The 27,849-nt window shown below is 36.0% G+C and overlaps 1 protein-coding gene across 2 annotated transcripts; it reads right to left on the reverse strand.

Annotated features, from left to right (window-relative positions):
* Positions 1-12,539: 12,539 nt before the first annotated feature.
* On the reverse strand, positions 12,540-15,937 carry LOC121249937 (BTB/POZ domain-containing protein At3g22104-like). Of its 2 annotated transcripts, none has more exons than XM_041148807.1 (3): positions 15,668-15,937; positions 13,528-14,634; positions 12,540-13,276 (listed from the first exon to the last, which is right to left on the reverse strand). In XM_041148807.1, exons 1-3 carry the CDS (start codon positions 15,731-15,733, stop codon positions 12,821-12,823), a joined length of 1,629 nt encoding a protein of 542 aa, XP_041004741.1. In that variant the 5' UTR covers positions 15,734-15,937; the 3' UTR covers positions 12,540-12,820. The 2 variants fall into 2 exon arrangements, with proteins under 2 accessions (XP_041004741.1, XP_041004742.1); XM_041148808.1 differs by lacking the exon at positions 15,668-15,937 and adding an exon at positions 14,851-15,292.
* Positions 15,938-27,849: the final 11,912 nt, after the last annotated feature.

Here is a 27,849-nt window from a genome sequence, read left to right on the forward strand (position 1 = left end):
CTTCAATTTGATCTATTTGTTTTGTTTATAGAACTTCGCTCATGCAAAGAAATTGAAAATATTATGAAGCGAAATGACAGATAGGACAAGTAAAATAATTAAATTTCATTATACCTGATATGATGGATCCTCAAACATGTCACAAAGTTTTTCCCACTCAGAAGGTCGGACATCCTGGAAAGGATGTTGGCGTGCATCTTCCTTCTTCTCAAACTTATTATAATGTTCATGACACCTCGTCTTATATTTGCGGAATGCATTACCCATAAGCTCTTCCACAGTCTTACACTCCTCTCTCCGACCAAAATTTAATTCGAAATCATCCTTAAAAAAATAGTCACAAACACATTATTATTTATAATATTCTAAATTTAAGTAAAATATAGAAATTTATTCTACTAAATCAATATTTTAAACATTACCAAACAACGCTTCTTAATAAGCTCTTTAACATCTTGGGGGACTTTCTTCCATGAAGTCGTTGCCAAAGGTGCGTAAGTTCGTGTAAGAGCACCCACATGTGATGCAAGTCAAGCTGCTGGCTGTCCTTCGCCCCCAGTATGTTTGTCAAGAATGTTAACCTTGATCTTACCCACCTTCCGATATTTTTCCAACGTCACCCCTCTAGTGGTGCCTCGACCTTGACGAGATTGTACTGTAGATTCTATAAAATATAACATTGTAATCAATTTCATTTATATCTCTATTATAGGACCTTAATTAATAACTTTTATGAGTATTAGATTTTTACCTTATTCTGTAAAATCAATCTCTAATGGTGACAATGAAGGAGAGCTAGGAACAGGTGGAGATGGGTTGCGAATTTCCTTCCTCTTTGGCGGCATAATTTCAAACTACTGATACATTCAATAAGTAAAATATTTGTCATCAAGTGTAATGTTAATACATAATTGGTCAATCAGAATCTGTATCAGTTTCATTTGACAATTCGCTCTCATCATCTGTAGATACTTCAGATGATTCAACATTTTCCTTAACTGTCGCATCAACAATTTCAGCCTCAATATCTTCTCTATTTAATGGAATAATCTCATACTGGCTCAAATCCACAAACAAATTTAAGGCGGGTTGACTCTCTTGGTATGCTTCTTGAGTAGAAGAGTCATCTTCTTCTTCATCTTGTCCTTCCGCTTGAGGGATAACATCATATATATTTCTTGGAGAATATTTTGAACTACTCGCCATTGATTTCCTAACTTCGGGTCATCTAAGTAGAATACTTGAGATGCTTGAGAAGCCAAAATAAAAGGATCATTTTCATACCATTTTTTTGATGTATTAACACTCAAAAAATATTCATCATCACGGACTCTAGTACGAGGATTGCTTAAATCCCACCAATCACACTTAAACAGATACACCGTAAGCTCTCCCAAATATTTCATTCCAATTATATCGACAATAACCCCATAGAAATCAATATTTTCTCCATCATGACTTCCTTCGACTAGGACACTATTATTTTAGATTTTCCTATAACAATCTCGATTCAGTGTGTGATACCTACTTTCCCGAGAAATACATGCAGAAAATCGAGCAAGGCGTCTCGATGGGCCACGCGCCAATGCATACAGTTCATCAGATATATCATTTGGATTATTCGCATGTAATTGTACAACCTACATATTGAGTAAAGCATATACTATATCAAAGTTGAAATTAATATTTTTTCATTTGTTATTGAGTAACGCATATGTAATTTCATTACCCGTTCTTCAAACCATCTCGAAAACTCCTCTTCATGTTTTTGGTTTATATCATTTACTCCTAGTTCCTTGAGCACGTTAATATGATCACTGAAATTAATGATTACCACAAATATTTTATATTTTGTATTTTTTTAAAATTAATGAGGCAATTTAAATTAAGAAAAAGTTATAACTTACTTCAAGTAGTTCTCTATCTCAGGGCAATTGTTCAGCACGTACCACTGAGATTTCTCGAACTCTCTTCCACACAAGTCATAATCACGCACTGCACCAATTGGACGAACTTGTTGGGAAAACACAGAAAGTATATTCCGTTGTCTTGCTCGGTCAACGTCAAAGTTTCTTTCTGGCCGATCCAACCGAGTGTCAACTCTATGGAAATATTTGGAACAGAAGATATGCCACTCATCGTCAATATATGCTTCTGCAATTGATCCTTCTGGACGGGCCTTGTTACCCACTGTACGTTTCAACTTTCCAAGAAATCGTTCAATGGGATACATCCATCTATATTGAACTGGTCTTGCAAGTCGAGCCTCACGTGGCAAATGAACTGCTAGGTGAACCATGACATCGAAGAATGACGGTGGATAAATACTTTCTAGCTGACACAATATTATGACAATTTCTCGTTCCATTCGATCCAAAGCTTCTACATTCAACGTCCTAGCACATAAGTCTTTAAAAAATGCACCCAACTCAGTCAAAGCCACACGCACATCTCTGGTCAAGTACCCACGGATACCAATAGGCAAGATACGCTGTAAGAAAACATGACAATCATGACTTTTTAATACAGTTATTTTCCAATCATTTGTTCTCACACACCTTGTTAGATTCGAGGCATAACCGTCCGGTAATTTGATCTTCATTAGCCACTCACAAAATGTAACCCTTTCATTCCTTGACAATGTATACCAACCAATCGGCATGTAGACAGACGAACCATTTTCTTGCAACTGCATTTCCCGTCTTATTCCCAACCGCTTCAAATCATTCCTTGAGTTTATTGTATCCTTTGTTTTTCCTTCAATTGACATCAATGTTCCCAATACGGATTTGCAAATATTTTTTTCAATATGCATAACATCAAGGCTATGTCGCAATTTTAACTTCGACCAGTACGGGAGTTCGAAAAATATACTCTTCTTTGTCCAATTCAACTCATTCGTAGCTCGTTTTCTCTTTCGTTGTTTTTTACCAAATTCATTACAACCAACATTTATAAATTGTGCAAGTACATCTTCGCCAGACAAATATGGTGGACGTTGGCCCCATTCAATAGTTCCATCAAACATTCTAGAATTTTCACGCCATCTATGGTCACCAGGTAAAAATCGACGATGACCCATGAAACATAATTTCCTCCCGTACGTAAGCCATTCAGATTTGGTATATTTGTTACAAGTTGGACATGTCATTTTCCCCTTAGTACTCCAACCTGACAAATTCTCATAAGCTGGAAAATCATTTATTGTCCACAACACCGCAGCATACATCTTGAACGACTTGCCTGTTGACGAATCAAATGTGACAACCATATTCTCCCACAAATCTTTCAATTTTGCAATCAATGGCTGTAAGTGTATGTCTATATCATTTCCCGGTGACCTCGGACCTAGGATGAGCAAACTCATCATGAAATATGGATCTTTCATACACTTCCACGGTGGTAGATTATACGGCATAAGTACAACTGGCCAAGTACTATGACTAGTACTCATGTTCCCAAAAGGATTAAATCCATATGTTGCCAACCCAAGTCTTACGTTACGCGGTTCTTCAGCAAACCATGGGTGTTCCTGATCAAATTCCTTCCACACCTGGGAGTCAGCAGGATGTGACAAAATATTATCGTTCCTTACTCTGTCTGATGAGTGCCATGTCATATCTACAGCCGTTGGCGTGACATAAATAATCGTTGTAATCTAGGTATCAATGGAAAGTGACGTATGACCTTTTGCGGAACATTTGCCTTGTCCGATGTCCATCTTGACTCGTGGCATATAGGACACTCGTTCAACTGCTCATTCTCTCGCCAAAATAATATACAGTCATTCTTACATGCATGTATTACGTTGTAATCAAATCCGAGTCCTCGTTTCAACTTTTTTGCTTCATAGAAGTTACGAGGTAAAGTATTGTCTGTCGACAGTGCCTCTTTAAACAGCTCAAGTAACATATTGACTGCCTTAATAGATAATCGACACATTGATTTTATGTGAAGCAATCTTACGGTAAACGACAACTTACTATGTCTTCTGCATCCTGGATATAGCTCACGCTGTGAATCATTCCACAAGCGTGCAAAAGTGTTATGGCCCCCATCATTTGAGCTTGATGTGTCCGTGTCACCTTCATCCATAAACATTCCAGCACCAATGTCACCTAACATTTCCTCCATATCCTCATCGTAATCATCTCCAACAATCTCTGGTTGTACATCTTCATCGATCTCTTCTTCTTCATGTGGAGCTTCAAATGAAGTTGGATATGGTTCGCCGTGTAAGACCCAATCAGTATAACCCTTATCAATACCTTTGACAAACAGATGCTCTCTCACCAAGTCTATCTTATGAGAACGCAAATTCCTGCATTCTCTGCATGGGCATCTGATACGCCCATCACTATCACATGTACCCAATGCAAACTCCAAGAATTTATTAACACCTTCAGCATATACATTGTAATTCTGACCCAATCGATCGCTAACTCTCATCCAACTCTTATCCATGCCGACTATATTCATTACAAACAATATTGTAATGCATCAGCAAACAACTATGTATCATGTACCAATTAATGAGTATGCCACATTTCACCGGGTAGTTGGTCCTATCCCGTTCGGTATTGTAAGATCATAGTCGCCAACCTATGATCTATTATCTGTCACGTCCAACAAAATTTCGGCAGCATCTCCCCATAGTTCTCCAAATATGCTCGTTTGGTTGTGTGCACTGACGATTAATACGTCGTTGCACCATCACCGAAACTGCATATCCAGAGAACAATGGATGAATCTACCAAAATCATAATGTTGGACTACAACAGATATAGTTCTATAGTTTGCGAGAATGATCTTACAATCTCAAACTGTCCACTCTGGACAATTCAAGAGTTATCAATCAAGCATTCATCCAGATTGATAACTCTCGAACGGGTCTAAGGTTTATTTTGATGAACAAACAATGTAAAATATGCTAATATATGTCAAACAATAACAACATATTATTTATACAACAATATAACAAAAACTTAATTAGTAGGTATTGTTTCAAGATTTATTCCAAATTTTAATTTAAATATTAGTTTTACCTGTTTATAATTAAGTATTTTAATTTAAAGATTTAGTAGTATTTTAATTTGAATATTAATTTTATTAATTTATAATTAAGTATTTAAGTATTATTAAATCTTAACTATTTATATTTTAATTTAAAGATTTAGTAGTATTTTAATTTGAATATTAATTTTATTAATTTATAATTAAGTATTTAAGTATTATTAAATCTTAACTATTTATATTTTAATTTAAAGATTTAGTAGTATTTTAATTTGAATATTAATTTTATTAATTTATCTTTAAGTCTTTAAGTATTATTAAATCTTAACTATTTCTATTTTAATTTAAAGATTTAGTAGTATTTTAATTCGAATATTAATTTTATTAATTTATCTTTAAGTATTTAAGTATTATTAAATCTTAACTATTTCTATTTTAATTTAAAGATTTAGTAGTATTTTAATTTGAATATTAATTTTATTTATTTAGGATTAACAATATTAAATGGTAGTTGGTCCTAATTATTTGTGATTTAGTAGTACATATAATTTATAACTATCCCAAACTATTTGTATTCTGTATACGTTATTGATGTAATGTCATTACCCGTTCGAACGATGAGAACCTATGTTCGAACAAAATGAATACGTTCGAACAGTAATCCTAACCCGTTCGAACGTATTCATTCTAGATTCCCGTAGTCTTCAACAACGCCGAAAACTCCATTAATTACAAACTCTAACAAACACAAACAACAATCTCAAAGCATACAACTTTCTAACATTGCAAAATATTAAGTTCAAACCATACATTTCTATTTTAAAAAAAATACCTGAATTTTTGAAGATGAAAAGGAAATAATCCGAGAATAATCACAAACTATCCTACAAGTAATAATCCGAGAATAATGGAGTGAGATGAATAATTTTTTTGAGCTTAAGGGCTAGTTTGAGAAAGAATACCTCTGATATGCGAATGGGTAATCTTCGGGCGACCACACGGAGCAACAGCGCAGGAGGAGAGAAACAGAATTGTGAGGTTCTGTCTTGTTTTTGAAGAACATTTCATGTTCGAACGGTTATTTACTAACCGTTCGAATGTGAAAATATTAAGCGGGAGAAAATTTCCTCCTAATTTTCACGTTCGAATGTAACAAAAGTATGTTCGAACGTTATTGATTTATTACCGCTCGAAAATTAACCGTTCGAACTTTAATTTCTAACTGTTCAAACGGTATTGTAAATGTTTATTTATATTTTTTTTTTCATTATACCTTTGAATAAAAGAACAACATTAATATATATAGACATATTAGATGATACTATAGTTTAATTGGCGGGATATTTTCCCACCACTGCAATAATCCGTTCGAACTATAACAAATTACGTTCGAACGGTAATCCAGCTGTCTTTAATTGGCGGGATGTTTTCCCGCCATTTGCCTTGTCCGTTCTAATTTTTTTTTTACGTTCAAACGTTAACATATGTGTTCGAACGGTTTACGAGTACCGTTCGAACACATATCCTTTATGTTTAAATATAACTTTTTTCATCATTAAATGAAAAGTACTATAACATCATATGTATTAGTTATATATACTATAATATATAATGTAATATATACTATCATATATATAGTAATCTATACTAAATATATAGTATATATAGTAATATATATTATCATATATATAGTGACCTATACTATCATATATATTATTAAGATCATATGTATTAGTAATATATACTCACATATATATAGCCTCAAATATACTAAGGTCACATAATAAAGTGTAGAGAAATTTATAAGATGATAGTATATTAGTAAGCTATACTCTATATATATATATGTTGTATAATATCATATATAACTTTAGTAGGTAAATTATAATGGAATATATAATATGACATATATTCGTTAAGTATAAACTCATACCATATAGCACTACATGCTATTATATGGTACTATATATATATTAATATCTCATATATAACACTTTGATAGTAAAGTATTATGATATATTACTATTATACTATAACAAAATATTTTATAAGTTATTATGCTTTCATTTAAAGTATTCTACTATCATAATATATATTATAATATTACATATATATTACAGTATATATAATCTACTATAATAGTATATATATTATAACAATTTATAGGAATATAAATATAGTATACATTTAATATATTTTTTAATAAACTTACAAAACTTCTGTTCGAACGTGCAATAGTAACGGTCGAACGGTTTTATATTAACGTTCGAACTTTAACTATTAACGTTCGAACGGTTATGCACGTATAAGTTATCGCAGGCAGTGATTTCTCTCACGTCGCCGTCCCCACCGTTTAAAAAAGCGAGAAAACGTTTGAACGCACTACATTCACCGCCGTCTGCCGCCGTGATCAGCACATACGTCAATCACTTTTCCTCCCAAGTAAAGGTATGTATTTTTAAACTCATTTTACCGTTTATTTTATAATTTTATGGTTTTATTTGTTTTTTTTTAAATTACATTTTTTCATCAATAATTACCGTAGAACATCATAAATCTATCGTAGGATGTTTAGAAATGAAGAGTACTTTGTTTTTAGTCGAAGAAGACACGAAATCGATTAATTTTTGAGTATTTTCATGGCCACTGAGTTGACTCAGCCATGGCCGAGTTAGATCTGTTTTACGTTCGAATAGTATTAACTAGTCCGTTCGAACGGGTAAACCTGTACGTTTGAACTTGATCGACACGTTCGAACGTTATTAATTGTCCGTTCGACCATATATTTAGACGTTCGAACGCTAATTATTAAATTCAATCCATTAACATTTTATTAGCTTATTAAATTATTTTCATTGTTTAATTGATTATATGTTCTATCAATTAATTTATTAAATTGCTATTAGTATATAATTTTATAAATCTTTTAGTCGTAATTAGATTTTATCACTAATCTTGAATGTATATTTTATTTTTAAAATTTCAGGATCATAATAATGTCTTATCGGGGCCGTAAACGTGGTAGATCAGGAGAACCTTCCATCCAAACAGTTCGAGAGCGGACCGTTTTACTTGAGCGACAGGTAAAAATATCTGATTTTGTCGCTCTTATATGGGAGGGTCATTCCCTCCCACCAGTATTCAATGATCGTGGTTGGACACCAATCTTAGATCAGCGAGAAGAAGGAATGGAGCTCGTTTTCTTCATTGAGATCGTTACTGAGTTCTATAAAAAGCTCGGTGCTGCTAGCCCAGATGATGGAGGGGCATATAGGATCTGTGTCCGAGGAGCTCCTGTTATATTTTCAGCGGACGGACTCGCTGCATATCTAGATATTCCTAGGCTTCTTGATGCCTATCCAAACCTGCCACCTAGAGAGTCTGGTCCTTCAGGTGATGCAGCTATGTCTCAGGACGAGGGACTAGATTACACAGATGAGATCGATACACTTGCTGATCACGAGGTCAGAGACTTGATTGTTGGTCCAGATGCTCCAGTGTACGATGGCTCCAAGAGTATTAGGCAGGCAAATTTATCTTCTTTCTTCAAGATTATGAATTTGATCATTGCCAATAATATTGACCCACGGCAGCACAAGACCGAGGTCGGCATGGATCGAGCGAGATTTATGATACGGGTCGCTCGTGGCATCCCGATCGACCTCGTTGGTTATATATTTGAGAGAATCAGATCAGAGGCACGGTTCATTACAATAGATATACTTTCATTTGGGATCCTCATCACTCGATTTTTGCTACATGCCGGGGTTGTGTCCGAACCTGCCGAGCGTTCCCGATTTCTGATGGCACTGATCAACAGCACCACCCTATCACGGAGCACGGGACACTCTAGATTTCGTTTTCGTGGGGCTATTCCTGACAGGGCTGAGATTCAGAGAGATGCGCAGCCGGGAGATACTGGAGTATCGGCTGATGAGACATCTACACAGGCTGAGACATCATGCACATATATTCGCGAGGAGATGGCTGATATATTGCGTGCTGAGATTAGCGTACACACATCAGCAGTGATTGATGCAGTGCATACTGCAGTGCATACTGCCATGTCTGAGTTGCGTACAGAGATTATGGCTACCGTCTCTGGGTTACGTACAGAGGTTAATGAGTTATGTACAGCGATTAATGCCAATAATGCAACTCAGGTCACAGTTAGTACTCGACTGACACAGGTAGAGACACAATTAGCTGCAGTCGAGGATGTGTGTAGAGACCTCGCATCACAATAGTTTTTATCTTTTATTTATATTTTCTTTTGTTGTAATTATGAACAATATATATGGCATTTTGATAATTTGCTTTATTTGGTTGATTCATATATATGTGGTTGATAATATTTATTTAACTAAAAATCTTATTTAACGTAAAAGAAATCATTAAAATATTTTAAAATTAATTACATAAAATTAATTAATGAATTTGTATATATGATAGATATTTTTTATATTTTGAATTTCGTACCGAGATTAATATTATACCTTCGAATGTATAAATGTGGTGCTTGAATATGTTCTAACTAAATATATTCCGTTCGAACGGTTTAGAAACCTTCCCGCCAGGATTTGCTACCAAATATTTTCCGTTCGAATACAATAAATTCTCGTTCGAACGTTTTTGAACTTTCCCCGTCATAATAAAGTAATTATCCGCCAATTTTTATTGTTCGAACGTATTTTTTCACGTTCGAATGGGAAAAATTTTTTGAGACAATTTAATTCGTCACAGAAAATACTGTTCGAACGGTTATTTTGACGTTTGAACGATTTTCTAAATTCATCGATTTTTTGGGATGAAATTTAAATTTCGTCTCAAAAAATGACTTTTAAAGATGAAAAAAATTTCGTCCCTAAATAATTTTGTCCCAAAATCTCAAATTTGTTGTAGTACTACCTTGGCCATGTCTCTGGAATTTTTCTCGATAAATTGTTGTGGTGATTCGACCACGTACGTGCAAGTCCAAGAATATTATATATATGGAACCTTACAAAGGAGTGAAGACTCTTAATGCATGCAAGATTTTCATCGGTAGGCCAGGGATAGTTATATATAGAATACTCCTTGTTAACTTATATGAACAAATTATGGAGTACTTGATCAGATTGCAATTAAGAACTGGTCGTGGAGGATTTGTCGGAAGGTTGGACTGAGTAGCTGGTGACCATGAGTTCTTGACGTGTTAAAATCGTTCTGGTTAATTTGAACCTTTGTTTCTTTTTAATGCTTTTTTAATCTAGGAAAGGTAAAGAGTTTCATCAATTATTTTTTCATAAAATTACTAGATAATTTCTCATGTGAAGAAATCATGCACTGATATAATAAAAAAAAAAAATATTTATAATAAATTATTTACAATAATAATAATTATTTACGATAAAATAGATTCATCTTAAAAAAAAAATAATAATAACTTTCTCCGGTGGAAATAACCAGTCATACGCCCTTGTAGTGTGATCTCTGATGTTCAAGAGATCAGTTGTACTGGAACTGCAGTACCTTGGGACATACGTGTCATCATCTCGTCGGCCTATTAAATGGATGACAATAATTGGTACGTACGACCACGTTGCATGAATTTTCTTCTTTCTTCTTCGAATTGATACGTACCTGATCTCGCATGCATCCAAGTCTCCCTTTGAGTAATACGCGCGGAATGCTGAACGTACCTAACAATTATATATATATATATATATATATATATTATTTAGGTCGAAATGTTATATATTCAGACCTTGGGAATTGTATTTAATTAATTGCAGAAGAGTGGCGTCTAAGAAAAAGATTAACCCTCATAATCAATGTAATTCTATTACTCCTCCGTTATATCCAAGGAAGAAAATGGGATGCCCAATACAAGAAACCCAAAATCTTATAAATTAAGGGCTTGGCTTCTACACTCATTTTCGGCTGGATTGGCATGCATACTCATCTTTAATTTCTTAACGTTCGAGTGTCACATGCCGGCTAACTTTCTTTTTATATTTTTGTTTTTTGGGGTCCAATTAATAAATTTAGGTCAAAGTACTGAAGTAGTACTTGTGGGATACGCTAGCTGATGATGAGGCAGTTGCTGCTTCTTTACATAAATGTAATTGTACAAATTTAAGGCCCCAATATCAATCAAGACTTGGTAATCCGTGTTTTTTATTTAAACGATTTGTCTTTTTCTAAATAATAATAAAAAAAAGGCTCTTCTCAACCAATTAATGTCCTTAGTTTCTGTTGGATGAACATTAATCGATTTGCGGCATCGTCATGGATGGTTTTAGGAGAGTAGCTAGTCTTACTGTAAGAAAAACAAACTTTTATAATTATTTAATTACGATAAAAAGATTATTTATGATTAAAATAGATTTATTTTAATTATAAATAATTATTTTATTAATTTTTTTATAGTATCCGGCAAAACCCTGCATGGGGTTCATGAGAGACTATGAGGTTGTAAAATAATGACGGGATCATCACGGGTAGATGTATGGAGCAACAGACCTCACTGACATTATACGGTATTTATAATTGTTTTGTCTCGTTTGTATATATAGTTTAGGTGTCAATTTACATGGCCCCACAAAGAGATCAGTGCCGTGCGTGCATGGCACCGGCTTCCTTTGCTACTTACTTTGTCGGTACAATTACTCGTTACATGATATAAGATCGGAATTCGAGGCACACCAAATTCATTATAATTCCTACAAGTTTTGCATGATTTAACGTCACACTTTTAATGCCTAGTTCGCGTGGGACAAATTAAGAGGTAGCTAGCTAGATGGACAATTTCCTTTTCTACATTCAACGCCTTCCATACTTCTTTATGCTCCTTATTTCTTTATTTTTTTTTATTAAATATATGATATATAGATAATGAGTAAAATAATTTAATTAATTTTAATAAAATAAAATAAAATTAAAGAAAAAGTGATTTATTGTATATAAGAATGATAAATAGCAAAATTATCAAATTCCCATTTCATCTTGTTGTTTTGTCTATTAGTTGAATGGTCGCTGAAGCCATATGGCAAATAAACTAAACCATGAATATCGATTTTTTTTTTTCCAATTTAAAAGGAAATATGAAATATTACGTTACTCATGTGGTATTTAACGTTGTCTATAAATAATTTTCGGATAGTATATATGTCTCTCTCTTTCTGCATGCATTGAATTAATTGATCAAAACATACGAGAAAATCTCAATCGACAATGAACAAAAGTCGTTATATTAGCATAATTCAGACTACAAAGGGTCTAAAAATCATTTGATAGAAGTGCTAATATTCATAAAAATATCTCACAAAATTAAATTTACAAAATATACGTGATTTAATGTAAATGTATTTTTATGATATCTTTTTGTTGACTTCAATGTAAATTTCATAAAATATGAATGAAACAAATTCAATACTAGCTAGTTTGATCTTTTATGGAACGTGCTGATCAGATTTTGACTTTGCCCATGTGCTGCTATTCATGCAGGCCATTTGACAACTTGGATTACAGCTGGCCAAGTATAAGGGAAAAGGACTTCACTTTAAAGACGTATCTCAAAACATCACAGGGAAAAGGACTTCACCTTAAAAATAAATCTTTCAACATCACAGAGAATTAACATATTCCACTCATGAAAAAACTCACAGTTCTCTTTTTCCCCCATCTGTATGTATACCTTCAGCTCAGAAAAAAAAAAGAAAAAAAAAAAGAAAGAAAAGGAAAAACCCAGAAAAACTCATTCCTCTTGCTATACAAAATATGAGAATTAAATTCCATAATAAATACAAATGTTGCATAATGTGTATCATGGACAAAGCTTGGGCAAGGATCTTGTATGACCGTGGCTTGATACTCTAGATTTCAGGATCTTTGCCATCTGTGTTTGCATTTTCCTACAAATTTTCTCCAATTCAATCACCCTCCATTGCATTCCTTGCAAATGTGCTGTGAGTTTCTCACTCTCAGATGAAATATCAAGTTTCCCAGCATACATGACAACTTGTTTACTGGCTTCATCTTTCTTTCCCTTGCTTCTTACTTCAGTAGAAGTACTGGGCGAATCAGTTAATGATCTGGAATTGTTGGTACCATGGAGTAAGCTTTTGAGTTTGTATTGCTGAGAAATGAGAGCCTGGACAGCAGATCTTGATGGAAATTTTTTATTCTGAGAAAGGTGTAGGCAAGCTTCAGCTGAAAGCTTCTCATAGTTCAGTGCACAACATATTTTCATCTTCTCTTCTTCTAACAATCCTGCATGCACCTATGAAACAAATCACACTGAATATAGGAAAGCTTGAGTTTGTAAATGGTTTAAGGTTTTTAAGCTGCTGAGATCCCACTACAACACAGTTATTATATGTTTAAGTATCACATCAGCATCTTTAAGAAACACTTATGGCAATGCTATTAACCTTGCTATGTAATTTTCTGGTAGTAGTACTGCTAGTAACCATATGATGCAAAAATGCTAGATAACTTGCAACTCAAAAGAATTTTTAGATCAAGTACTACCTCTAGATACATGTCCACAGCACAGTAGAGTTCATCATGAAAGTTCCTCGCAGAATCTGGAAGCGCCATGGCCAATGCCAGGAACTTCGAAGGTTTTAAACAAGGATCTGGGGCTACTTCTGCTATATACAAATCCATCAACCTAGAAACTTTCCCCATTCGCATACCGGAAACCTTGGAAATACCACCACGCATAAATGCTTTCAGAAACCTCAGAACAAGATTCACGTCATATAAGTAATTAATCCCATATGGAGAAGGAACAAGCAGATTGTCTAATGTTGCCAGATCCAACTGCGAACCAATCATACTCTCCAACTTCTTCTTGCTACTTTTGTTTATGTTCAAAGTCATGGAAACTCGAAGAATCCCAAATAAAGTCTTGCCAGAAACAGAACTCCCATGAAGGGTATAAAGCGTATCAATCACTGTTTCTATAACTTTGCGCTTCTCATCAGGTGTGGCAGTATAGAACTTGGATTTCTGGTAATAGAGAAGGAACCTACTAATGATAACATGATCAAGTTTTTGTGAGACCATGGATTTTACCACCTTTTCAACCAGAATAGGACGCAAGATCAGAAGATCTTCAAACCACCAGGTTCCTCGAGATAAACTGGACTTTAAACTCTCAGTGCTCTTACTGTCACAAGAAAACCGGAACCCAGAGCTGTCTGGGGAATTAGATGGACATGGACTTGCTTCAGTAGCTAAAGCCAGCCTCCGGGCAAGGGAATCCAAGCACTTCTGAAGTACACCCGAAGAATTCTCGACGGGAAGTAAATCTTGACATTGCTTCAAAGCGGCCAAAAGCTCAGGCCATGTCCAATAGTTGATCTCTTCAAGTGATTTCTCTGTTTGTTCTACTAAATTATTGGTTCCAGAGACCGAGTTGTTCATTTCCATGAACTGTGCAGCGCAATGTAAGAGAGAGATGTTGGAAGGATTTATTTGAGTCTTGCCATTATTGTAACAGAACCTTGACATGAGCTCAAAACACTCTGCTCCTCCGGGAAAGTCGTTGAAAATCACTTTGAGGTTTCTCGTGGTAGCTTTTGATTTACCAAATAACTTGCTTAACCTGCCGGAATACGAAGTAATTATTTTCTGCAGAAAACCATCAGGGATAAGGATCATGCAAGAAAAATAAATGCAATCTTGGAATGAAAGAGCTAGTCCACACCAATTCCTTCAAAAATTTATGGAAATAGCGTAAAAAGGAAATGAATTACAGAATCAAAGAAAGTAGAGCGAGTTCAAGCTGAAAAACAAGGAAATGTATAAATATAATCAAGACAACCACCAGTCATTAACCAATGTAACCTTTCAGTTTCACTGTACCTTAAATAATGCCACTAAAAAGAATGGACTCATTAAATTGTGCAAAACAAAAATCTGAGAATAAACGGAGAACTCTCCATCAAAGGCCTGCAAAAGAGCTGGAGAGGTCGTTATAGATAATAAATTTCTGAGAATGACGAGCAAAAGATGCCTGCTAATCACCCCAGCAAAAGAAGGGTTAAAAGAGTAATAGATGCCATGAAAGCAACCCTCAGTCCTTCCCCTTCCTTCTTAAAAGGAGTGAATAAAACAAATAAAGGTATGAACATTTCAGCTCCGTAACAATAGCATTAAATGAGAAAAGAAGCAATACAAGGATGCCTTGTCGTCAATAACGATAAGCCAGAGTAAAGGAAGAAAAGCTATAAACCTATGCCCCACATCACTGCAACGTAGGTGCAAATTAAAAGTTGACGGAAGAGGTACGTTTATAATCATAAAGGAAAATGAAGAATAACATGGAGAAAAAAAAAATAGTGAGGACGTACGAATCGTGGGACTGTGACTCCATTACCAGAAGATAAAATAAATCAATCGACAATAATAAAGACGCAAAGGCACCCAAATACAAACATAAAACAGACCATAAAATAAGCGAAAAACAAAACTCAGAAGAAGTAACCAGAGAAAAATCCAGACCAGTAAATTCGTGAACAACTATCTGAACGCACAGTTGAAGAAGTAATTGCGTAGAATAAGATTTGCGAGTAAACATGGGATTTTCGAGAAATGATTTAAGAAAAAATAGATATTAAATAGAAAACGCGGCATGGAAAGGCGGAGCACAGAAGTGAATTACCTTGTCCACAATGAAAGTCTCTTCCCCATTGACATCCACTTCAAGATTACAGCAAACAGCTTCCATTATAGTCCAAATAATAAACACCAAAAAAGCACACCACAAACCAGAGTCTTTTTTTGGAACTTGTATCAGAAAGAGAGAACGAAAGGAAAAGACTTCAACAACCCAACAGAGATGTAGACCTTAGAAGGAGCACCGGAGGACATATTCCCAGATGAGCAAAAAGACAAGAACAAAAGAGAGAAAAGGACTCGAATTGGTGGAGAAGCAATGCGGTCTTCGACTGAGATACAAGGACAAGAAAAGAGTGCAAAAAGCAACAAGGTGGATAAGACACAAGGGGAGAGATAATATAAGACTGGGCAAGGTGTTGGAAAGAAGAAAACAGTTGGTGTCTGTGAGCAGTGACCACTAAGCTTTATCTGACATTCCTTAAAAAACCTGTCTATCTATATCTTAGAATATAACCAATAGTTTATGTGTAAGTGTGATTTTCTTCTACGCTTAAAACTCAAGCTTTCTTGCTGGCTTTTCTCTTAGTCCATATGTTCACGCTGCAAGTCTCTATAGCTGTGCACCCACTACATTATTTTATCCTCTGATCTCTCTCTCTCTGTTATGTCAAATGACTAAAATTCCTGTGTGGACTTTTTTTTTTTAGAGTAGTTTAGAAATCCACTAGAGATTCGCATCTTTGCTGGACAAATCAATGGATCGTGTTGTGGTACAGTTACCTCGTTCCCAATTCACGGGTTGTTGGACCCGTATTGTAAATGTAAATTTCAAGAATTTGGCTAACATTATGAGAGATGATAGACATCACCTTGAGATTAAATTTTGTGAGTTGTTGAGTGTAAAATGAGAAAAGATATTTATCATCGTAAATTGTGTAATTGCTGTATACTTACTTTAAAAAAGATAAATAAAATATGAGACTTATATAAAAAATTAATTTTTTAATAATAGATCTCACTCTTTTTCAAAACGATTACGTAATATTTACGTACTTCACAGTTATATATAGAATTATTCATATAATATATTTTGAATTTTTTTGAAGTTTGTAATTAAGTGTTTTAGATAGGATTTATCTTTAAAAAGTTTTACCTTTAGGACCAATAAAAACAATTGGATTTTTTACCTTTAAAAATTTTTTTAAAAGGTTTCATTCTTTATTGATTTCTATGTTATGCAATTGATTTAATTTATCTTAATGTTGTTCTTATTGAATAATTACATGAATATTAATTAACAAATTAATTGATATAATTGGTAGACCTTCGGAAGTTTTACTGTACAGGAGTATTTGGAAAATTTCACACATATTTATTTAATATACTAATTACATGTTTGTAAATTGTAAAGATAACCGAGGAAAGAACAAAGATTCGTAAAAGTTCATATACTAATTACATGTATGTATTCCCAATTGGAATACAAATACGCACTACTAGAAAACATGCCTATTGTAGCGATTTTAATTTCGACGTAATAGAAAAAGCTGCAATACATGTTTTTTTGCAGCGACTTTGTAGTCGCCGGTGACTTTTAATAGCAACTTCCTCTGTTATCATTTATTCGGCAGTTTTGTGGTTTTTGCAGCAATATCTGGGTCTACTACGTCGAAAAGTTTCGTCGCAACTTCATTATAACTTGTTGCGTCGTTTTTTTCCGCTGGCAAAAATCTGTTCTAACGGTCAGTATGTCAAATTTACTTCCCCAAACCCGCGAAACCCAAAACACACCAAAACTTGCCCCTTCTCACAAATTCCTCTTCCATTTACCACGAAATCACAGTCCTAACACAGCATCCCCTTCTCCATCGCAACTTGTCCACTCCATTCTCGCAATCTTTGGTCACCTTCTCCTTGCCTTTGCCTTCGCATCCACAGATTCGACCCCGTAGCATTTGGAATCCACTGGACTCGTGGAAGATTTTCGGGCAAAGGTGTTCGATAACTCGCAACCCCACTGAATTGGCGCCTCCTCATTCAACGTCAACAACGGCACCCATCTTCAACAGAGAATTTGCAGAGAAGATCCCTCCACAAAGTCATTTCGGGTTCCCTGTCACAGTGGATCCGAATTGTTCAGCTTCACCAATTTCGACCCGAATTGACTCTTCGAAGTCGCCGCCGAGTAACTGTTAGGCAACCACATCGGAGGTATATTGTCTTCAATAATCAAAATTTGCTCCCGAGTTTTTACAACCCTATAGGTAACTCTATATCTATTTGGATTTCCGCTCCCGTTCACCCTTGCAGTTCTCGATATTGCATTGCCATATTCCATTACTGATTATTTTGCTGGGGACTTTAATCTTTAGCCATTAGTACATACTTACAAATTCCTCTACGTATCTGCCTTTTGTGTGGCTTGTACCATTCTTATGATGTGGGTATTACTTTCTGGCGAATTTTTTGTTAGCTAGTATTGTGCAGTTGACACAGCACATATGCATGGATTTTGTACTGGTATGCCAAACATGCATGACCATCCATTCCACTTGTTACCCCTTTTGACATGTGTTTAACTCCAGGCAATTTTAGAAAATCCTGGACTACGTACATTGTTCTTTTTATATACCATTATTTTCTACTTTTGTTTGGCATTATTAGCAACCCACATACATGTCATATGTTAGACGTCTGTATCTGACTTGGGAGAGCAGGGCCTGCATGTTGGTTACTGCATGGACCAACATGGAACATTATTCCCCACCATTCAATCTTGGTCAAAAATTGAATATTGTTGTTCGCGTCCCGCGTGCATTGTTGAAACAATTATTGCATGCCTGTTAAGAGCTGCCCTATTACTTCCTAAAGTGTATTAGTGACGTCGTGTGGTATAACAATCAATCTTGGTTATGCTCTGTATTATTACTGAAAGGTGATAAGGAACCTGGTTAAATCACAATGCACAATAACATTAATAAGCTGGCCTCAATTATATTACTTGCAAGTAGGATTCTAAGTTAAATATTACCCACATAGGGTCCCACCTTCTTTCTCTCCATTAGCTGAAACCGAGCCAACACAAACATGTCAATATAAACATTTTAACTGGCTATTAATTTAATTGGGTGGTATAGCCATTATGATCAATGACAGCTGATAAAGTGTAGGTGCCAAAGAGTGAATGGACCATCTCCCACCTGAATTGGAACGACCTCCCATCAAACTGTCTACAGGATTGATTTAGACATATTGCAGCAGAATGTCCATTAAGTTAAGATTTCTGGATATATATTGTGGGTAATTAAACTGTAAATTTCTGAAAATTGTACTCATAAAATGAAAAATATTGATATATATTGTTTATTAATTAAATTACTCATGTATTGTGGCAAGTTCTCATAACTCCAGTGTGGAGTTATTTAGATGGTTAAAGTGAATATATATCCTGCATATATGTTATCTATATTTAAGTTTATAATAATAGAGACACTTAATATTGCTATTGGGATAGAGTCTTGTTGGGTAATGTTAAGCGGATCCCGAACTGTTTGCGGCGTTTCCCCTGTGCTGTTTAGGACATATCTGCATCCAATAATATGTATATTCACATGCTTCTCATGACATCCAATTGATAGACTACATTCAATTTTAAATTTGTAGGTTAAGGATTTCTCTCCGTATTCAACTGCCCAACCAAGCACCATTTGGATTCTTGACTTGCTGTTTTATTTATTTTTCCTATAGATGCATAAATCATAGTTGGCAGCCATTCATGCTATCTAGTTAATGGATTTTACTTGACTGAATCCCTCCCACTACTTGGAAGGGCTAATCAGAGACCTCCCACTACAAAATATATTCTCTGTTATATGACAGTGGTACTTATTTATCCTAATAATTACTAAACCATAATTATTACTTTCTGTTTTGGTACGTTAGAACTTGACCTGTCTTGGTACGAGTGTCATCAAGACAGGGAGTTTTTGTTCTCTGCTTATTTTAAAACCCTAGCTTGGTGCATGGTAGGTGTAGATAAGAATTGGGACAAAAAGCTTTAGAGTTCAAGCTCTGCACAGGATTCACAGCTTGAATGTATTAATCTGTTTGGTACCCCTTTGAACCCCACAAATCTTTGGGTTGATGCCTGCATCAATAAATTTAACACAACTAACTTAATGACAGCGTTCACACAATGGGGAAACTATCTTCAATTGATAATGTATAACCAGACAAATACTGTGCAGCACTAAGAATTGGACCGTAACGAATACTCACCACGCTGTCTTCTCCCGGCCATCATTGTCTACTGATACAAGGTTGGATCAGATTTGTATATACATCAAATGTGATGCTAATGTAAAAAACTATTGTTTTTTGGAGTTGATGTGAAAAGGTTACCATGCAACCAATCAAATAACAATTTTTAATCACCATAGTTTATTACGTGGATTTCTTATCCTTGCTTAACCCAATTGCGTATGCCCAAAAATCAGTCCTGTAGAAAAAAGTGTTTAATGATTGAAACACTGCTATATAAAAAAATCTCCTGGGCTAATTTTGATTGGTTTTTTGCATTCTTGGGGAATGACTTTGGTTTGTTGGGGACTGAATTGGCTTTGTAACATTTGTCCGGATCAAACTACAATATTTTCCACTACCACATAGCTAACTCAACTAATCACTTTTCCTTCCTTCGAATTTGAACGGAATACGTTTGTCATAGTTGTGATGTTACAAAAGTAATATGGTACAAACTAATATGATTTATTGCAGTAGGTTAGATTATAACATTATTTTGATTGTAAAACATCATTCTAATATACTCCTATCTAGCCACATCATTGCATCAGAAATTTTTTATATATTCCTCATGTTAGACCCCTATATATTAAATTCCTTGCGTATCTAATGTGTGTGTTACCATCTGTTTTCTTCTCTCAATTTTCTACAATATGATCAGCTTGGTTATCCTAGATGTTTCCTTTCTTTTTATGCACTTCTTCTGACCCATTGAAACTTCACACACCAAATTCTCTCTCTCTCTCTCTCTCAGAAAGTTGTGCTCTCATCAAGTGTATATTGTTGTTGCAAATAGACAAACTAGTGCGGTCATTCATGGAACCTATCCTCTTCCTATGAACGATTAATTCACCCATTTGAAGGCTGACTGGATACCCTACTCGTATACCAATTTAAAGGTATTGCAGCAGGCAATAAACCGGTTTATTGAGTTGAAATAATGGTAGAAACACCTCACAACTCTCGACTCTGAGTCTTTTAAATGTGTGTTTGCTCTCAACCCATAAACAACACTCAACCAACTATCACCGCCAACTTCCCCCCTATCACCATATATATCACCAGAAATAGATCCGTTTGCCACTTCGGAGGTTGGTAGACCAAATTAATTCAGCTCTTCCACAAATGCAATAACTATAGTTAAGCTAAAGACTTAGGATCCATCTTTCTAATTATTTAAATGAAATCATTTTGATTTCATACCCTTATTGGCTCTCTGTTTTGAGCTAAATTCGCTCATAATAGAGAGCTTGCTTATAGCCATATTCTCATTTTTAATTCCTTCCAAACGACAATATTGGTAGACTCTACTAATAATTTTGTTTCATGCCTTGTAGTGATGGACAAAAGCTGGATGACTGAGCCCAATAGACTTCGATCACCTGCTTACGTCATAGGCGTTAACAATTTCCTTGAGATGGCGCGAAACCACGCCAGTAGAAGTGATTGGATTCGGTGTCCATGCCGAATATGTTGTAATAATCTCTTCCTGCTCTTATTTACCGTAGAGAGTCACTTGTTCATAAATGGGATCAATCTGAACTACACTGAAAGGATTTTCCATGGTGAGGAGGAAACCTGAAATTTCAATGTGGACGATGAAGAAGTTGCTGTTAGTCATGAAGATGAATTCCTCGATGATATGGACCATATGTTACACGACATATGGGCTGGGACAAACGTCGATGTTCCCCAAAGCAGCACTCCATTGCCAAGTCGAGATTCAGTTCCTGATTCATTACCAGTGTCATCGTTTGACACTCTATTAGAGGATGCTCGACGTCCACTTTACGACGGTTGTACAAAATTCTCTAAACTGTCGTTCATTGTGAAATTGTTACACATAAAAACACTTGGTGGTTGGTCAATCAAGTCATTTGATATGCTTCTTAACTTGTTGAAGTCTGCTTTTCCGGATGCAGAATTGCCAAACTCATATGAAGATGCTCGTTCATTGGAGCAAGGTTTGGGCTTCAAGTACACCAAAATTCATGCATGCCCCAACGACTGCATCTTATATTGGAAGGAGTATTCAGAACTGAATTCATGCCCTATATGTAAGGCCTCAAGGTGGATGTCAACTACAAATGGGACCTGGGTGATCCTTCAAAAGGTGTTGCGGCATTTTCCTGTAAAGCCAAGATTACAACGGCTTTTCCTGTCTACAAATATTGCAGCTGAAATGAGATGGCATAAAGAGAAGCGAGTGACAGATGAGAATAATATTCGTCATCCCGCCGACTCTAAGTCTTGGAAGTCATTTGATGAAGCCCATAGTTGGTTTGCGAACGATGCTCGCAATGTTAGGCTTGGTTTGGCAAGTGATGGTTTCAATCCATTCAACAATATGGCTAAGCCTTACAGCATATGGCTAGTGATCCTTGTACCATATAACTTGCCACCGTGGTTATGCATAAAAGAACAATTCTTTATGACATCCCTCATTATTCCTGGCCCAAAATCACCGGGGAATGACATTGATGTTTATTTACAGCTGTTGCTCGATGAATTGCTTGAACTTTGGGAACATGGGGTACCTACGTATGATCCCTCCAGCAAGGAAACGTTCAGGCTGCATGCCACTTTATTGTGGACAATCAATGACTTTCCTGCCTATGGGAATCTTTCTGGTTGGTCAACAAAAGGAAAATTTGCATACCCATGCTGCAATGTGAATACAAATTCTAATTGGTTGAAGTATGGCCAGAAACACTGTTATATGGGACATCGGCGTTTCCTCCCACAAAACCACGTTTGGAGGAAGAAAAAGTCGTTGTTTAATGTAAAGAAGATCATCGCATCCCACCAAGGGTGTTAGAAGGAGCAGATATTTTAAGTCAGCTACAGATGGTTGGGGATGTATCATTTGGAAAATCTCTTAGGAAGAGAAAACGCATTGCCGTAGAGTTGAACTGGACGAAGCACTCCATATTTTTCAAGTTACCTTATTGGTCAACACTTCGTCTCCGACATAATTTAGATATCATGCATATTGAGAAGAATATATGTGATAACATCTTCGGCACTTTATTGAATATTCTTGGAAAAACAAAGGATAATATAAACTCTAGACGTGATATGGAGTTATTGGGGTTAAGAAAGGAATTGCATTTGAAAGTTGAAGGGTAGAAAACTACCATGCCTCATGCATTGTACACGTTACACGGAGAGGAAAGAAAGACATTTTGTTCTTGGATGGCCAATGTTAAATTTCCAGATGAGTTCGCAACCAATGTCTCCCGTTGTGTTTCTGTACGTGATTGCAAAATTGCGGGCTTCAAAAGCCATGACTGCCATGTTTTCTTGCAGCGCTTACTGCCTATTATTGTCGGCGGGTACTTAAGGAGTGATATTGCCTTAGCGTTGAGTGAACTATGCACTTTCTTCAAAGAGTTGTGTGCGAGAACACTGGATATGAATCGTTTGTCCCAGCTTGAAACTGATGTTGTAAGCATTCTATGCAAATTGGAGATGATATTCTCTCCATCATTTTTCGATGTCATGATTCACCTAGCTGTCCATTTACCTCGTGAGGCCATACATGGGGGTCCTGTTCAATACAAGTGGATGTACCCATTTGAGAGGTATTTGGGCAAATTCAAGCGGTATGTCAAAAATAAAGCACGCCCAGAAGGTTCAATAGCGGAAGCATACATTCACATCGAATGCCTGACATTTTGCTCAATGTATCTTAATGATGTTGAGACGAGGTTTAATCGACCGGACCGCAATGTTGATGTTCAAGAAGAGTCGACTTCAGATGGATTTTCAATCTTTAACCAAAAAGTTCGTCCGTTGGGTATTGCTTCTGATGTGTGATTAGAAGATAAACTCTTTATCGTTGCCCATTGGTACGTGCTTAACAATTGCCAAGAAATTGGCCCCTACTTAGAGTAAGCATCCTTGATATACCATCTTTCTGAAAAACAAACCTACATATTTCATTTTTCCCTGGGCTTGCTAAAATTGTTGCATGTCTCATACTAAGTAGTACTAACATGGTAGATTTCCTCAATGTGATGTGTGCAGGGAGCACTACGAGAAATGTCAGGTGAACAACCAAAATTCTATTGATCGAACACATCAACATGAGTTTCCAGCATGGTTCAAGAAACGTGTAAGTTAGACTGATGTTTGTCTAGTTAGAAAAAGGAATAAGACCATTCCTTAGGCATTCCTGAACTTAATAATTTAAGCAATTAACGTATCCATATGTTGTAGGTTCAAGACCAGCGAGCCAGCAACCCACTTGAGGTCTCTGCCGATCTATATGCGTTAGCTTGTGGTCCTGACAATTGGGTGGCATCGTATGTTGCTTGCATAATAAATGGGAAAATGTTCCATACAAAGCAGCGTGAACTTCGGCGACGAACACAGAATTCGGGTGTGGTGGTAACTGGCGACCAACAATCTAACAATGTAGACTTCTATAGTGTTATCAATGATGTCGTGGAGTTACACTACATGGGAGGTAGTCGAGTGTACTTGTTCAGTTGTGATTGGTTTGATGTTGGCGATAAGAAACATGGGGTACGAGTAGACGACCATATGACTAGCGTCAACATGGGTAGGACTTGGTATAAGGACGATCCATTTGTCTTGGCATGCCAGGCTTCCCAGTGTTTTTACATTAGAGATCTAAGAATGAGGGGAAATTGGTGTGTTGTGCATAAGTTCACAAATAGGAATGTATATGACATTCCACCAATCATGAGGGTGTTAGAAGATTTAGATGGTCAATGTAGTGACAATGATGCTTATTAAGAAAATGAATCTACATATGATTATGTACCCATGCAATGTGATGAAGTTCCCATCGCAACTCCATTAAGTAGGATTGATATAGAACCTAGGGAAATTGATGCACGCGAAGTGGCGATGATGGGTCCAGCAGGCATAGATTCAGTTACAGGAGCAACAATAGAAGATTCCCTCGCCATGTCTGGTTCAGCAGATGGCTATGGAGATGGAGAATATTCTGATGAGGAAGACCTATCCATAGATGAGGAGTCCATGTAAGAATAGACAATCACTTGGAATATTTCTTGGAAGGTAAATACTCTGTCTTTTTCAAACCCCCTAAAAGGGTGTGTGGTCCTAGACCATAAACACTTGTTTCCATGTCAACTACAAATGTAGATGCACATCTAGTTGGTGCGTGTTGTGAATATGCTCAATAATTACATGTCCTTATTGAGCTAACCCAACTGTTGTGGTTTTGTTAACAGGTGTATGCTCCAAGGGGTGTGAGATGGCCAACGCACAACATTTCATCAATAAAGTTACCTTCTTCATATTGCTCGTTCATTTTTTCCAACACATTTTTTTCTCGCATTAAAATATAGAAGATTTAGTTGCCACTTACCTTGGGCTTCGATGCATGTGCTGTAAATGCAGGTGCGAGGTTGGCGTACATGTTCGCAAGGTGTGATACGGAATAGAAGATGTGTGTAGTGTATAAACTAATTCCCATAATCCATCAATATGCATGGCCATTAGTGGCCACATAAATTTAAACAAAGCAGACCATTAATTTTTTATCAAATTTAAACAAACCTGGGCAATATTTAGCATAAACAGCATTTCGAAATAATAAGCACCCACCCCCTAATTGAAATTTGAAGACTTAAGCTCATATGAACCATTAATGGCAAATTAATCTTCTCCTTGGACTGATAATATTGGGTACTGTCTTATCATGTATATTTTATTTAAAATCTGGCCAACTTTGTCAAATGGAATATAGTGGTAAAAATGACTTTCCTGCCTTGGGTTATGGCATTTGCCAAACAAAGTATAGATGGTGATGAGATTGTTAATAGACTATGTTATGAAGTAATGTTAGATAATGCCATGGTCAATTTAGGTGTAAGATAAAATGTGAATGGAAAAACTGGTTGTAACACGTATATGAGCATCAGGGGAAATTGGTTTTTACTGTTTGATGCTTGCTGCATGTTGGCATAATAAGCAAGTTGACAATTATAAAAGTCTTCCCACAATAGGGGCATTTATTCAAGGCCTAGAGAGAAGACTAATGTTTTAGTGAATAATATAGAGTTCAGTAAGAAAAATCTTAATTACATTACCCAACTTGAAATTTGTTAAATTATATGGACGAAGCAAATTCAATCTAAAGACTTAATTAGTTACCCATACTGCTGTGAATAAAATAGTGATTTACTAGTTCTATAAAGATGATGCTAAATAAATCAATATAAATGGGATAAAGTATATATACTTAGACTGGGGGATAATAACAAAGAATCTGGCCAGCTAGAGGGGTGCCAAGGATTTCCAGTACTTGGTTTCAATGTAAACTACACTTCCTTAGACCTGAAGTAAAAATGCATGGCCCGTTTCTAGACTCAGTATACAGCTGTCAACTTTTAGACAAATTCCAATTTGCATGTCCCTATCGGAAGAACTGATATGCGTTAGCTTGTGTATCTCAGGATAAATGATAAAAAGTTGGCGCTAACATCCAATACAAGATGGGCGGGAGTTTTACAAAAAGCTGAGACAGAATGAGGGCAAAACAGTAATCTCATGCTACTGACATGAGATTGAGAGCTAACACAGTTTAAGTCATGCTCCGTATCTTACTTTCCCATGGCAGAACCAGAAAACACTTGAAGATTCCAGATTTTTCTCGCCATGCACCTCTAGCTGCCCTGCTGCAGCTTGAAGAAAAGCTTGAGCTTTTCACCCACCCACGGCCATACCTGGAAGCTTCACTAGACCAGTACTAATAATCTGCTAGAAAAATCCACCCAAAGTTGCTGCTGTTTCATGGCCATTGAAGTGGAGGTTCTTTTTATGCATTTCATCGAGGATGGAGTCTGAGGTTCTGTGGTAGGCTTCTCCAAAAAATAACTGGTACGTATTGTTAAAGACCCTTAAGCACTCTTTGTCCATAAAAGTGGGAGGTTTGGTCGACACATGTTATTTTCTCATCTGGAATTTTCTCGTGGATTGTTGATGTATATTAGCTTGGGGGGTTTTGTTGGGTTAAAATAACATGCAGGTAGGGCTGTAGCTATTTACAACATAGGAATATCTATTAAATATGTGGAGTTTATGTATTGCTCGAAATGGCATGTTTACATTAGGATTCTCTGTAACGGGAACCAGATTTGTTTTCAGGTGCATACTACTACTTGTTTTCAGCTGCAATCTGGTATTGCACACACTTGCCAACTCGCCAAAAGAGAAGGTTCGTATACAATGTCATATGTATCCTTCCACATATTGTATAATAACTATTTATCATTTTGAATAATAAAACATACTTAGTTTGATGTTGGGAAGTTCTTTGGATGCCAATAATGTATCCTTCTCCCATCTGAAAGTTATAATAGGTTGATGAAAAGCATGTGGTCTGTGGTTCTTTCTTTTGTTTCCAGATTTGTGCCACACTAGAATCTGCCCAACCGTTAGAGGCATTGCCATGCAATCTCTGTTATTAGATTTCAGCATTAGATGGTTTCACATATTGTTTTCTTGTTGGTAGAATTGGATCAGAAAAATAAGTGAGGTTTGAATGTGATGCTTCTGATGCTTATGGAGTCCATTTCTGTTCCAGCACATTAAATATACTTCCAATTTCCATGTAAGCATATATTATTTGTAGCCAGTTGTTAACTAACTATTTTTCCAAATTTAATTACTTATATTTTTAGGTGACCTCATGGAGAGAAGTGGTCGTTTTAGAGGAAGAGGACCAGTAATCCGTCCTAGACTATGTTTGCCACCGTGGACAAGTCGAGCCCGCCGACCACGCGGTGTTCACATCGCGTCATACCACAGCCCTGTTGAGTCATCTGAGTCCAACTCAGATGACTCAACACAGCCTCCCTCACACGTTTGGGAGACTCCACCTACCAATCCAATCCCACAACCGCAACATACTAGAGATGAAAT

The sequence above is a fragment of the Juglans microcarpa x Juglans regia genome, chromosome 2D, assembly GCF_004785595.1.
Source record: "Juglans microcarpa x Juglans regia isolate MS1-56 chromosome 2D, Jm3101_v1.0, whole genome shotgun sequence".
Taxonomy (NCBI): domain Eukaryota; kingdom Viridiplantae; phylum Streptophyta; class Magnoliopsida; order Fagales; family Juglandaceae; genus Juglans; species Juglans microcarpa x Juglans regia.